Source organism: Myxocyprinus asiaticus, chromosome 28, assembly GCF_019703515.2.
Source record: "Myxocyprinus asiaticus isolate MX2 ecotype Aquarium Trade chromosome 28, UBuf_Myxa_2, whole genome shotgun sequence".
In the NCBI taxonomy this organism is placed as follows: domain Eukaryota; kingdom Metazoa; phylum Chordata; class Actinopteri; order Cypriniformes; family Catostomidae; genus Myxocyprinus; species Myxocyprinus asiaticus.
This window is the reverse complement of record NC_059371.1, coordinates 1,039,242-1,053,943: the sequence shown is the minus strand read 5'-3', so window position 1 is coordinate 1,053,943 and position 14,702 is coordinate 1,039,242. Positions and strand designations below refer to the sequence as shown.

The 14,702-nt window shown below is 39.8% G+C and overlaps 2 protein-coding genes across 4 annotated transcripts in view; one reads left to right on the top strand and one right to left on the bottom strand.

Moving 5' to 3' along the window:
* irf10 (interferon regulatory factor 10) overlaps positions 1-12,900 on the top strand; it is a 30,268-nt gene extending 17,368 nt beyond the window's left edge. The window contains exon 9 of one of the 2 annotated variants that reach the window (XM_051660434.1): positions 12,092-12,900. In XM_051660434.1, the coding sequence (XP_051516394.1) occupies positions 12,092-12,109 (18 nt within the window). In that variant the 3' untranslated portion in view covers positions 12,110-12,900. The remainder of the gene's footprint in view (positions 1-12,091) is intronic. The other variant, XM_051660436.1, reaches the window with a different exon arrangement.
* Positions 1-14,702, bottom strand: part of LOC127419205 (ataxin-1-like) — a 47,869-nt gene that overhangs the window by 4,136 nt on the left and 29,031 nt on the right. Inside the window, exon 1 of one of the 2 annotated variants that reach the window (XM_051660418.1) lies at positions 2,400-4,679. The exons of the other annotated variant lie outside the window; for it this stretch is intronic. The gene's annotated coding sequence lies outside the window, so the exon portion shown is untranslated. Of the gene's footprint in view, positions 1-2,399; positions 4,680-14,702 lie in introns of those variants that run through there. 2 annotated transcript variants of the gene reach the window in all.

Here is a 14,702-nt window from a genome sequence, read left to right as displayed (position 1 = left end):
CAGACTATTTTAGCAATAAGTATTTTTGTTCTCTGTGAGTCAAGCGCAAGGCCTTGGTGCCGCTAACATCGTGCTCTATCAGTTGATCTACAGATCGCCCATAGGTTCACTATGTGCTGTGTAGATAAATGTATAAAATAATAAAATAAAATAAAAAGATTAAGAAAAGGCCCTTAAAGCAGTTAAGCACACTTGTTTCATTCACAGCATCATGTGGGGGAGTTTGTCTAATGTCACTCTGATCACTCTAAATTAGACATTTATACTTGACTGCGGTGAGCTGCCAGAACATCTGGTCTATTTCTTAACGCCTCTGTCTGCTACACTGTATGCATGGACTGAACCCGATACCCTGTTGCTGTCTCCATGGAAACTGAGTCCATATATTTACAGTGACCAAAGAAGATTTAGAGGGTTATATCGTGATTCTCTCAAGAAATATATGCAGATAAACACTTCAATACACCCCAAAATAAGACAAGCTGCTAAAACAAACAAAAGTTAATAAAATAACTGTCAGTTTTAGATCACTCTTGAGCTCACAAGTAGATGGAGTATTAAATGAAGATAGATTAAAATAATTTTTAAAACATTGGATGGAGACCATTCTCTAAGTTTCTTCTCTCTATGTGAACTGAAGTTCTAGGGCAAATTCTTGTACTGTGATTTTACATGAGCAATAAATGGCGACCATTATCAAGGTTTGTAAGACAAGCATCATTTTTATAAAGATAAGAATGTGAAGTTGCCACGTGAACACATAAATTATTATTTTTTTTTTTATTATTTGTTTATTTTTTAAAGTAAAAATGCTTCTTTATAAGTATTCTGCATATATGAAAAATTTTTCATAATTTAATCTGGAAGATTTATTTTTTGTTGCAAGAATTCATGCAGTTAAACATAAAAATGGTAGTCCAGCATACATTTAAATACACATAAATTTTATTTTTCTCACTTCCTGATCTGTCTGCCTGCCAATGATGTTTTTTCATAGTGTTTTTAATTATTTTAACATTAAACAGAAATCAAGAGATTACAAAATAGAAGAACTAGCCTTTGCTCACTTTGTGCAATGATTTGTTTGGACAGGAAGCTGAGTAATTTCAGTGAATTGATATTGTGCTTCTTGTGTGGATATTGTCTCTGTATGAGGATTTCAAAACTAAAATAAGAAATATTACAGCACTCTTAGCAGCTATCTGAAACTTGCAGTGATTACAATCCCTTCTGCGTTTGAAGGACTAGTACAAATACACTTCACACAACACATTCCTGTGCAAGCTTTTATCAACCACTGTGTTCACTGTAAAGTAATTTAAAAGAACTGCTGGTTGTGATGGATTTTATCTCTATATGATATTTTTAGATCATGTGCAAGCAAACTTATAAGCATCTTTAAAAAAAACAAAGCTTGTAACTAAGAGTTAAAAACAAACAAAAAAAAGAAAGAAAAAAAGAAAGAAAATAGAAACTGGAAAAACACTGATTAATGGGACAGCACCAAACTGACAGACACAAACAGAAAAGATAAATCAATTTTTTTTCAGGCTCATTTATGAAGCACTGGCAGTCAAACATAATTACACTCGAACTCTGTAGATATTAGAAACTCTTTAAGAAGAGCATTTCAGGTGCATTTAATTACTTATTAATGTGGAGAAAACACTGGCACTGTTCTAAACTATCCTAACAGACAGCACAGCAAATCAATATCTACTAGGTAGTTGTAGCCAAAGCTGCTCTAAAGCTGATTTTCTTATTGATGAGGCTGTATTTGATGGTGATCAAGATCTCTGCAAATCTTGGGAAGCGGAGCTACAGATTTTCCCGCCTACAGATTTTACACGGTGGAAAATAGCCCACCCCACTGAGAGCTTCATCTAATGGAGACACTTTCATTCAAACTGAATCATAGTGAGATTTAACACCTCATAAAGGAGTTTTGACAGCTAACAAAACATAACAGACTGTAGCTATGATCTGAACTACAGTATTGCAAAACCACTGGAATAACTCTCACCAAAACTTAAGAATGCTTTAAACAGAGTAAACCACACTTTCTGACATTGGTGCAGCAAAGAGCACATGCACCAATTTTTCAAAAATAAGAACTTGTTTTCTAACCTCTAAGCATGCATGCACAGTTTTAATGTGTCAGATCATGATCCACATGAAAAGTTGTGCAGACCCTTACTGTCATCTTAACTACAGGTCACTGGAATGACTCTTACCAAAACCAACTTAATACAAATGATATCACACTTTCAAGCAGCATAAATCACAAATACTGATTGTAAAATACGACATTTACCTAACCTTAAAGCATGTCTCAAGCATGCACGCGCAGTTTTAATGCATCAGACCAGGAAAAGTGGTGCTGACCTGACGGTACTGACCTTGACAGGGTGTGATGAGCAGATATCCGTGTGACGGCACTCATTTCTGCAGTATACACACACACACGCACACACAGACGTACCACTAAGGCAATGGTGTGCTCAAATCTACAGTCAAACTGTGGAGTCACAACACGTCGAAAGGCTTTGAGGCTGACTGTGAAAAAGTGTTTGAGTTTGTGTGTGTGTGTGTGTGTGTGTGTGTGTACACAAGGCTAAGGAAATGAGTAATATCGTGCAGTGTCTGCTATGCAACAACACACAGGCAGACCAGTTGCTGCTTTCGCCCACTCGCCTTACTCACTGCGAAAGGGATAATCACACACACACACATGCACGCAATAACAGACGGGTAATCACACACACTCCCACTCGCCCTCTCTCTCTCTCTCTCTCTCTCTCTCTCTCTCACACACACACATACACACACCCTCCGCTCTGAACATATGCATTTACATACGTGATAAACATGTAGAGAGATAATGATATATGCCCAGATCACACAAGCTTTCAAACACATCATTAGTATGTGAGTAGGAGAAACCGAGAAATGAAACTATTGAAAAGGGAAAGAGTGGTATAGTAGAAAAAAAGAGAGAAAAAATAAAGTCATGTTGAAAGGTTAGAGGGCAGAGTTTACTTGAGTAGGAGAGAAACTAGTTAAGAAGACAACCTACACAAACCCTTCTCTAGAGTCCATAGTGTCATTGAAACCACTGAGTCAAACCAAAACCACAAACACACATACACACATACACACACACAAGCAGCTCAAGTCCAGTGGATGCAGTGTCAGCGTTCTTTTTGAAGGCTTGTATCTGTAGGAGAATACCGGCATGCTCTTTAAATAGACTCTTGTTTAGATGAGACCAGATTGAATTGCAAATCATTGAAAGAGAACTGCTGTGTTATGGAGCTTTTGATTACATTTATGACAGTTACAGTTAGACATTTTTAATTTGTTAAAATTTAGACAGATTAGTTAAGATGTAATCTATTATTATTGTTTCTGACTATTAAGCATCATATTAAGTTTTAAAAATAAACTTCTTTGTCAGAGTGTTCATTTAAAAGAGCTGTTGGCCCATGGTTTAACTTCCTGGTCTGTCTCCACTGTCCTATAGATTAAAACCCTTAATATATATATATATATATATACTGCCCCCAAAAACTATTTGGACACTTAAGTCACTCATTAAATGTATGAATTTATTTGCATCATGTAACAAAATATCAAACGAAGTGTCATTTATTTTAAGAACGATGAGACAAGCACACTTGTCAAGCAAAACATTACACAACAATAGGTTTGTTAGGTTTTAAATAACAAAATAATACATACAGTGTTGAAAATGAAGACAAAAAGTATTGTAACACTTTATGATATTTACAAATGGGCTGTGTAATAAAGTTGCTAAAATCACTCCTTTATATAAGCATTTTTGTATGTTTCTGTACAGATATATTAAAGTCTTGATTAAAGATTTAAGCAATATTTCCACCTTTATTACCATGGAAAGAAAATCTAATTAATTTAAAACATTTTGCCCTGCTAGTTATTAAAAAATACCCTTTAACCAGTTAAACCTTCCAGTTAGAATCTACCTTCATTATACTATACCGTTTACTCTTGCTACTATGTATGCCAGTGTGGTTTTATTATGTTAAAAAACGTAGTCACTGAGACATTATACAACTTCCCTATGTGAAAACTAGCCCTGGTGGTCCGTACAATTGAGGAGAATTTGCATTCAGTCTGTATTTTCAGGACTGAGTCATTTAAGCACACATGCGGATGCGCTGACCGAGACTGAACACGTTTCTTTACACAATGTGGACGTGAGATATAATATATCCAGCACTTTAGGCATGTGTGTATGTTTGCCAATTAATAATATGTGTAATGGGACTTTCCTTCAAAAAGACTCAAAGAGAAACTACGAGGTTTAAGAGGCAGAAGAAAAAAATATAGATTCGTTATCAGATTGAAAATAAGATGAGATATTAGTTGGAGAGGTCACACACACACACACACACACACACACAAACACAAACATAAACAAATATACACACATGTCCACTTTTAGTGGGAAAGTTTGCGAGTGTGGCGACAGACCACGAACAGACAGACAGATGAACATGTACACTTTTTCATTTTAGTGTTTTGTTATGTTCAGAGCATTATATTAAATATGACAAAATTTAAATTAAGTCCAGGAGCAAAAATGTCATTGAAAATTCTGTAAACAAGAAGAGCATCAACAATAAAATACTACTACTAATAAGAAGATGAAAAAGAAGTTATGAATTACTAATGTATTACTTTACACCTAATAAACGATTAATTAATCAATTATTGTTATTAATATCTTTTTATATTATTTTATTTTAATAAGCATAATCAAAGCAAGTAACAATGATTGTGTTATCAAAACATATTTTAAGAGTGCTATGCTTTAAGCTCAGAGCTACATGATATGTCATAAATGCAAATTCAGTGGATATGGCCATGAAGTTTTGATATTTTTGTGCAAGTGTGTCCAGGTGGTTGGGTGAAACTATGGCACAAAGCGCTAATGGGCTGGGTCAAGTGCAATTTAATTCTGAGGTTCTTCTCTGGTTATTTCACTGTTTACATCATATTATATATTAAATTACCTGTCAAGCAACGTCGACATAAATGAAGACAGCCCATTATTATTATCATTGCTATTATTGTTATAGTTATTATTATTATTGTTATTATTAGTCCTATTCATCTACTGACACACAAATCATATATTTTTTATAAATAATTCTTGCATACACATATATGTACCCAGAATTATTCTGCATTGCAAATGCACACAAACAGTTATAAAATACCAAGAAATACAATCTAACAAACAGCATTATTAACAAATGCAACATGAATAACTAAAGAAGTGTTTGATAAATGGAGATGTTGAGCAGTACAGCTGCAAGGGTGCTGTGCATGAGTCAGTTTTCCTGTGTGCAGCACTTCTCTGGACTGATCATATTTCTGTGCCCTGAAATACTTATGATGCAGCAGAATACTGCAGGAGACCACAGCAGGTGAAGATGAGAAGGTGAGAATGATAGAGGAGGTAAAGGTGAGGAAGAGAGAGTCATTGAGGAGGAGAGAGGTGAGAATGATTGAGTATGTAAATAAAGGTGAAGATGAGGAGGGCAGAATAATAAAAGAGGTGAAGCTGAGGAGGAGGGAATGATAGAGAGTGAGGAGAAGAGAGTAATAGAGTAGGTGAAGGTGAGAGTAATAGAGGAGAAGATAGTGATAGAGGAGGTGAAGGTGAGGGGGTTATAAAAGAGGTGAAGGTAAGGAGGAGTGATAGAAATGGTGAAGGTAAAAAGTGATAAAGGAGGTGAATGGGAGGAGAGAGTAATAGAGGAGGTGAACATAAGGAGGAGTGATAGAGATGAAGGTAGAAAGTGATAGAGGAGATGAATGGGAGAAGAGAGTGACAGAGGAGGTGAAGGTGAGGAAAACAGAGTGATAGAGGAGGTAAATGGGATGAGGAGTAAGGGATAGAGGAGGTAAAGATGAGGAGGAGCGAGTGATATATATGACAGTGAGAATGATAGAGGAGGTGAATCTGAGGAGTGTGATAGAGGAGGTGAACTGGAGGAGGAGATAGTGATAAAAGAGGTGAATGTGAGAAGGAGAAAGTGATAGAGGAGGTGAAGGTGAGGTGAGAGAGTGATGGAGGAGGTGAAGGTAAGGAGGAGAGAGTGATAGGATAGATGAAGGTGGGGGGAGTTATTGACAGAGGAGGTGAAAGGAGGTAAAGGTGAGAAAAAGAGAGTGATGTAGCAAGGAGCGAGTGAAAAATGTGATGGTGAGAATGGTAGAAGAGGTGAATCTGAGGAGATATTGATAGAGGAGGTGAAGGTGAGGGGGAGATAGTGATAAAGGTGAAGGTAAGGAGGAAAGAGTGATAGAGGAGGTGAATGTGAGGATAAGAAAATGATAGAGGAGGTGAAGGTGAGGAGCGGAGCGGAGAGGGATAGAGGAGGTGAATGGGAGAAGGAGAGAGTAATAGCAGAGGTGAATGTGAGGAGTTATTGATAGAGGAGATGAAAATGAAAGAGCAGGCGAAAGTAATTAGGAAAGAATGATAGTGGTGAAATGAGGCGAAGGTGGAGAGTTAGGAAAAGAGAGTGATAGAGGAGGTAAATGGGAGGGGGAGAGAGTTATAGAGGAGGTGAAGGTGAGAGGAGAGAGAAATAGATATGAAGTTGAACATGAAAGAGCAGGCAAAAGTGATTAGGAGGGAAAGATAGAGGTGAAATGAGGTGAAGGTGAAGCAAAGAGAGTGATAGAGGAGGTGAAGGTAAGGAGGAGAGAGTGGTAGAGGAGGTGAAATGAAGCGAAGGTGGAGAGTTAGGAAAAGAGAGTGATGGAAATGGTGAAGGTAGAAAGTGATAAAGGAGGTGAATGTGAGGAGAGTGTAATAGAGGAGGTGTAGGTTAGGAGGAGAGAGTGGTAGAGGAGGTGAATGTGAGGGGGAGATAGTGATAGAGGAGGTGAAGGTGAGGAAGAGAGGGGGATAGAGAAGGTAAAGGTGTGGAGGAGCAAGTTATAGATGTGATGGTGAGAATGATAGAGGAAGTGAAAAGAAGAGAAGGTAAATGGGAGGAGGAGAGAGTGAAATAGGAGAAGGTGATGAGGAGATAGGTATAGATGAGGTAAATAAGAGAAAGAGTGAGTGATAGGTGTTATGGTGAGAATGATAGAGGAGGTGAACCTGAGGAGGAGAGACTGATAAAAGGGGTGAATGTGAGAAGGAGAAAGTGATAGAGGAGGTGAAGGTGAGAAGGTTATAGGCTAGTGATAGAGGAGGTAAAATGAGGTGAAGGTGAGGAAAAGAAAGTGACAGAGGAGGTGAATGGGAGGAGGAGAAAGTGATAGAGGAGATGAAGGTTAGGGGGAAAGAGTAATAGAGAAGGTGAATGGCAGGAGAAGAGAGTGATAGAGGAGGCGAAGGTGAGGAGGAGAGAGAGATTGATGTGAAGGTGAAAATGATAGAGGAGGTGAATGATAAAGGAGGTAAAGGTGAGGAGGAGTGAGTCAGAGAAGAGGTTGAGGTGAGCAGGAAAGAGTGAAAGAGGTGGTGAATGGGAGAAGGACGGTGAAGGAGAAGTAGCAGACAGCAAGAAGGCAAAGGCATTTCAAAGCTTTTTCATCCACTACAGAGGAACTTTGCGTTGATATGATCAGGTTTCTGTACCCTTAACCCTTGTGTGACCTTAGGGACATTTTTGTCTTTTTCATGTTTTATAACAATCGTGTTAATGCCAACAGCATACATTTTGCAATAGGTGTGTATTTTTGGGGGAATTTTGATATTTCACTGTGTACACAAAATAGTTACACTCAGGACCTTAAGGACAAAAATGTCCCCACTGAAACCCGTTAAAACTGCAATATTTGATCCCAGTGCCATTAAAGCATAAAATCATGAATTCTATGATAGTATGCTTTAATTCCAGAGCCCTGGCTCAAAAAATATACATTTTTTTATATTTTCCTCCAGATGGCGCCATTTTTCTCATGTTTAGCCTATGGAGCATATACATGCTTTTTTCCCCCTATTTTTTGTTTGCTGTATTATAGAGCACTGCAGGCCATTTGAATAAATTATGCAGCTAAAATTGTGTGGGTGTGTTGGTATGAATGTCAGAGTGTGTTTTTATGTGTGTATTGAGAAATGTGTGTGTGTGTGTGTGTGTGTGTGTGTGTGTGTGTGTGTGTGTGTGTGTGTGTAAAAAACAACAGTGACATTATAAAAACAAACTGGCATTTAAAGGGTTAAAATCTTGAAAATGAATGAATATTTGGTAGTTATGATGAGGACTGATGTTGGTTAAAAAAATTAACTAATTGAAAGTGGAAAATAATATTAATATATAATATTATTATGGCAGTTTTGTGACGCTGACATTTTTGTCCTCTAAGGACCTCTGAGTAACTTTTTTTATTGACGCACAAGGGTTAAATTAACAAATGCCTTTTGCCATTAGATAAGACTAAAAAGACAATTTCCATGCACTTTTTGGGAGACAAAGGCTATGTTTATACTGTCTGTCCAAATCTGATTTTTATGCATATCCGATTGGAATCCGATCATATTTAGCAAGTCTGAACTGTGATAAAAAATTGCATGAAATAAAAAATTTTCCAAATCCGTTTCAAGTTACATTCAAATGAGGTTTGAAATCCTATTCAAATCACATTTCAGGAAATCTGTTTCAGTCTGACTGCTCTGATCAGATCCCAAGTAGCTTTTTGCCGTATTTCACTTTTTCACACAACGCAAAGACATATTTCTGTATATGTCACACATTGTTGCAGGAAACATGCAAGCAGTGGTGGCAGAAATAATATGTGTGGCGGTGGAGTGTAGGTCTAGCTGAGAATATTATTAATGATATCTTCTCACACACATTCTGAAGTTCGACAGTCACATCGTTTCATCAAAGGTTGGCTACCACACAGTGCACAGTCACTACTAGTCTGTCTGGACCACAAACGATCAGCATCATTGCTATACATACCAATGCAGATATGCCTGAAAATGAAGATAGCCACAGGACACAAAAATCGGATCTGATGTTGCGATATACAGTGCGGACAGTCAATCATGAACATGATATACATCATGATGGTGCCGCGGATGGCTGCTTCAGTGTGGAGCTCTTCTATTGTTTTGTTGTTTTTGTTTGTTTGTCCTGTGTTTAATAATCTTTTTCCAGTCAGTTTTACCAGAGACGAACTGCTAAACATTCGACAGCATACACCAGTCAATCTTTTCCCAGATTTTGAATATTCGGACGTTTTGTTTGACATTTTATTCGGAGGCGCGGCTGTGTTGTTTAAACGCGCTATGAGACACAGGCGAGGGAGACGAGCAGGCGCGTTGGTCAAACTCCGTCGGCGGGGCTTTCGAGCAATGCTGCCGAGCATTCATCTAGCGAATCTCCGCTCTCTTCCTAACAAAACGGACAAACTACATCTCCTCACCCGCACAAACAAGGACTTTTCAAACTCTGCTCACTTGTGCTTCACAGAGACCTGGCTGAGTGAAGCCATTCCGGACAGCGCGTTACATCTGCCAGGCTTTCAGCTGTTCAGAGCGGATCGCATCACGGAGTTAACGGGGAAAACGAGAGGCGGTGGAACATGATTTTACATCAGTGAAAGTTGGTGTACAGATGTAACAACGTTAAAGAAGATGTGCTGTCCTAATTTGGAAGCGCTCTTTGTTAACTGTAAGCCTTTCTACTGGCCGCAGGAGTTTTCCTCGTTTATTCTGGTGAGTGTGTATATCGCGCCAAACGTGTGTTTGAACACAGCGCTGCAACAGCTGGCTGATCAAATCACAGACACAGAACAACAATACCTCAGTTATTATTATTCTTGGGGATTTTAACAAAGCAAACCTCACACGTGAACTGCCCAAATACAAACAGCACATCACATGCCTACAGCCTAATGACTACAGACCTGTCGCCCTGACGTCTGTGGTCATGAAATAATTTGAAAGACTGGTGTTGGCCCACCTGAAGAACATCACTGGACCCTTTCTAGATCCCCTTAAATTTGCTTATCGAGCAAACAGGTCAACATGGGATTGCATCATATCCTGCAACATCTGGACAGACAGGGACATATGCAAGGATCCTTTTTGTGGACTTCAGTTCGGCTTTCAACACCATCATCCCAGCTATACTCCAGAATAAATTACACCAAATCTCTTTTCCCATGTCTATCTGTCCACTGACGCTGATTACCAGCTTTCTGATGGACAGGCAGCAGCTTGTGAGACAGGGGAAACTCACTTCCAGCACCTGTACAATCAGCACTGGTGCCCCCCAGGGATGTGTGCTCTCCCCACTACTCTTCTCCCTCTACACCAATGACTGCATTGCCAAGGACCCCCTCAGTCAAGCTCCTGAAGTTTGCAGATGACACCACTGTCATCGGCCTCATCCAAGATGACAATGTGTCTGCATACAGAATCGAGGTTAAACAGCTGGCTGTCTGATGCAGTCAAAACAACCTTGAGCTGAACACGCTCAAAACGGAGGAGATGATTGTGGACTTTAGGAGGAACACCCCAACACTGACCGCCCTCACCATTCTAAACAGCACTGTGGCAGCAGTGGAGTCATTCAGCTTCCTGGGCACTACCATCTCACAGGACCTGAAGTGGGAGACCCACATTGACTCAGTTGTGAAAAAGGCCCAGCAGAGGTTATACTTCCTTCGCCAGCTGAGGAAATTCAACCTACCACAGGCGCTGCTGATACAGTTCTACTCAGCAGTCATTGAGTCTGTCCTCTGCACTTCCATAACTGTCTGGTTTGGTTCAGCTACGAAATCAGACATCAGAAGACTACAAAGGACAGTTCGGACTGCTGAGAGGATTATTGGTTGCCCCCCCCCCCTTCAAGAACTATACACTTCCAGAGTGAGGAAAAAGGCTGGAAAAATCACTCTGGACCCCACTCACCCTGCCCACTACCTTTTTGAACTGTTGCTTTCTGGCCGACGCTTCAGAGCTCTGAGCACCAGAGCCATCAGGCACAGGAACAGTTTTTTCCCTCAGGCTATCCATCTCATGAACAATTAAATTGCCCCATTGAGCAATAACTATGTGCAATACACCATTTAGTCTTTCTTATATTTATCCAACACATCCAACCTCTTCTGCCATTTCATTCCTCTGAAAAAAAAAAAAAAAAAATTTGCACTGTACATAACAGATTTGTATTTACACTGTACATAAGAGATTGTATTAGATTTGCACTACCCATGTGTATGTGTGTATGTATGTATGTGTGTGTCTGTACGTATGTGTATAATTTGTTTTTATTTTTTATTTTTTATTATTATCTATGTCTTGCTGCTGTTTTTGTGTTGTTTTTGTATTGTTGTACACTGGAAGCTCCTGTCACCAAGACAAATTCCCTGTATGTGTAAGCATACTTGGTAATAAAGCTCATTCTGATTCTGATCTGATTCTGATGCTGATGAAGATCAGAAAAATCGGATTTAAACTCACAGTATGAATACAAGGGGCTAGACCAAAGGGTCCCACAAAGCAGTTGGCCCCAACATACTTTTACTCCTCAAATGGCCACAAAAATCACATGAAAAATCACATCAACTCCATATCCATCTGGAGAATGGGATATGCCTAATAACAGCTAAATGAGACAACCATTCAAACAAACTGAGCTGTTAAAGGAATAGTTCACCCAAAAATTTAAATTCTACAGTTATTTACTCACTCTCATGCCACCCAGATGTATATGACTTTCTTCTGCAGAACACAAACAAAGATTTTTAGAAGAGTTTTTCAGTACCTAGAATATCAAAATCCACAAAAGGAGGTAGATCCTTTTCCTATTTGGTTCCTTAACTATGGAATAGTCTCCCTAACACTGTTAGGGACTCAGACACACTCTCTCAGTTTAAGTCTAGACTAAAGACTCATCTATTCAGCCAGGCATTCACCTAATTTATCACTCAACTCATAGTTAAGCTGCTTTAGTTAGGTGTGCCTGAATCAGAAACACTTCTCATATTATATAACTCTGTTTTAAAGCGAATGGCATCTATGCTATTATTATTCTATTTGTTTCCCTGTCTCAATACATATCCCAAGGTTGACAGAGCCTGCTAGATCCAGTTCCATTCCTGCTTGATATCTGACTCAACTGCTACATGTCACTGAGTGATGATGATTAACTGCAGCCTGTGCCAGCCAGACATCACTTCAGTCTACTACGATGGACTTTACAGAGGATGAACTGGTGCCAACTCCGACCATAAGACATGGGATACTGCATGTACCACTGCCTGAACCTTGGACTTAGGATGGACCTCACCGAAATGACCTGCCAGTTGAACTGCGATACACCTCACAGATCTCTGCCTGCACCACCTTTGTCTAATGACGGACTGCACTCTTAAAATGTAATACATAGACTATCAATTAATTGGCAACAAAAGCCTTCATCAGCCAACTAACAACGGACAATGCATCTACGTGAACTCCTGCAGTTAATCCAGGATGGACTTGAAAGACATCAGACATTAATCTTACAGTTTTACAAAAACTTGTTGTTTAAACACTGGCCCTTAACATTTACTTAGTTTACTAGTTTTAAACCATGGCTTGCACTGCACACAAAGAACTACTATTGCTATTATATTCATGCTGTTTATCCAGAGGGGAACTGGCTCCAACAGAGAGCCTGGTTTCTCCCAAGGTTATTTTTCTCCATTAACCAACATCTTATGGAGTGTTGTGTTCCTTGCTACAGTCGCCTTCCGCTTGCCCACTGGGGTTCTAATTACAAATATTATTTAATTATTTAATTAATTATTTATTTTTAGACACAATTTACAATCATATTTTTATCAAACTGCACAGTGATGACTAAGACTTTATAGATATTACAGCTTCATTTTCTGTTTCATGCATGATTTTCTGTAAAGCTGCTTTGAAATGATGTGTGTTGTAAAAAGCGATATACAAATAAAAATGACTTGATTTGACTTAGAATAATCCGGATTCATTAACATTATAACAAGAACAAATTCATGTGCATACGGATTTGTGAATCAGGTGGACATTTTTCATGAAAACTTCTCCTGTGTGTATAAGTACGCAAAATCCACTTTATTCTAGTGATTGATGCCCACTATCCTTTCTGTGAAATGTATACTAGGCAAATGAGTTCCACACAGAGAAGGAAAGGTGGTCCACATAGTGTGTGCAATCTTTGATGTCAACAGCCAATCAGAACACTAGAAAAGAAGGGCACTAAATTGCAATCTCTTCCTCATGTGTAAGGGATAAAAGTACCCTTCCAACAGACACTCCACATTCTGATCCTCCAGCCTAGAAGAAGTTCAGTAGTTCATATGTTAATGTAATCTTGTGTTAAAGCAGTAAACGTATTTGGCTTGCTGTCTCGAGTCCTGATTTGGCGGATGCTTATGAATTGTTCTTCCCCCAAAAAATGTATAGAGGGATTATTTTACACATTTATTTGGAAGTGCGTTCTTGAACAGTGTCTGGTCGAGAGGGCTATGCTGCGATTTGAACAAGAGACCACCACTCCTCGTAGAAGTGGATGGGCTTACGATATGAGAAAAGGGAAGGTGAAGATGAGAGTTGGCTCGTGCTGCATTCGAAAGGGAGGGCTCACACTGCGATTCAAACGGGAGACTATTCTAAGAAAGAGGGGTTTAGCTCACAGCGTTTGAACGGGTAAGCCCAGCATGCATTCTAATGGGGAAAGTGAGAATGAGAGTTGGCTCACGCTGCGTTCGAAAGGGAGGGCTCACACTGCGATTTGAATGGGATACTGCTCTGTGGAGAGAGAGCTCACAGCATTCGAACGGGTAAGCCCAGCAAGCAATCGAACTGGGAAAATAAGAGCTAGAGTTGGCTCGTACTGCATTCGAAAGGGAGGGCTCACACTGCGATTCGAACGGGAGACTGCTCTATAGAGAGAGAGTGCTCACGGCATTTGAACGGGTAAGCCCAGCAAGCAGTCGAACAGGAAAAATGAGAAGGAGAGTTGGCTCGCGCTGGTGCCCGGTGGTTGGGAGTGAAGTGATCGGAGGCTGGAATGGGAGAGAAAGGAGAGGTGGTGGCTTGCTAGGCGCTTGGCCTGACGCCGACATCGCGCTGGCTGAAGACATTTTACGGGATGGAAGTTTGGTGAGGAAGAAATGGCCTGCACCTGAAACCCCGGAGGGTTGTGAGTGGTCGGGGTGTTTGTGAGCTGGAGCGTTGCGTCTGGAGGAACTGGCAGAAGGTAAGGATTCGACTATCACGTTTTCATGGGTTTTAGAGGTAGAAGGAATGTCAAGTTGGGAAGAGACATATAGATCATATAATTGGATTTTGCTTAGCCTGCAAGAAAAGTGGGTGTTAGAAGTAGCTAGAGCTTGTCGAAGTTTATTAACTGTCCATTTTGAAATGACAGGTATAGTTGGGTGGTCGGCAGAGGTTGAAGGTCTGAGTGATCTGGATGGCGGAGGAGAGGGCTGATTCCGAAGTCTTGGAGTGCGGGTTGCTGAGCGAGAAGTTCTGCATCCTTGGCTTGGAGTAGCTGGATCAATTAAGGCATTGGACAGAGAAGAATCTTTGCCGGAATCGGATGGCTGTGATGAAGCAATGATGGGAGAGTTGAAGAGTTCCTTGTCAGAGGGAAAGAGATCCAGTTCAGACAACTTTCTGGCTTGAGGGTGGGACTTGT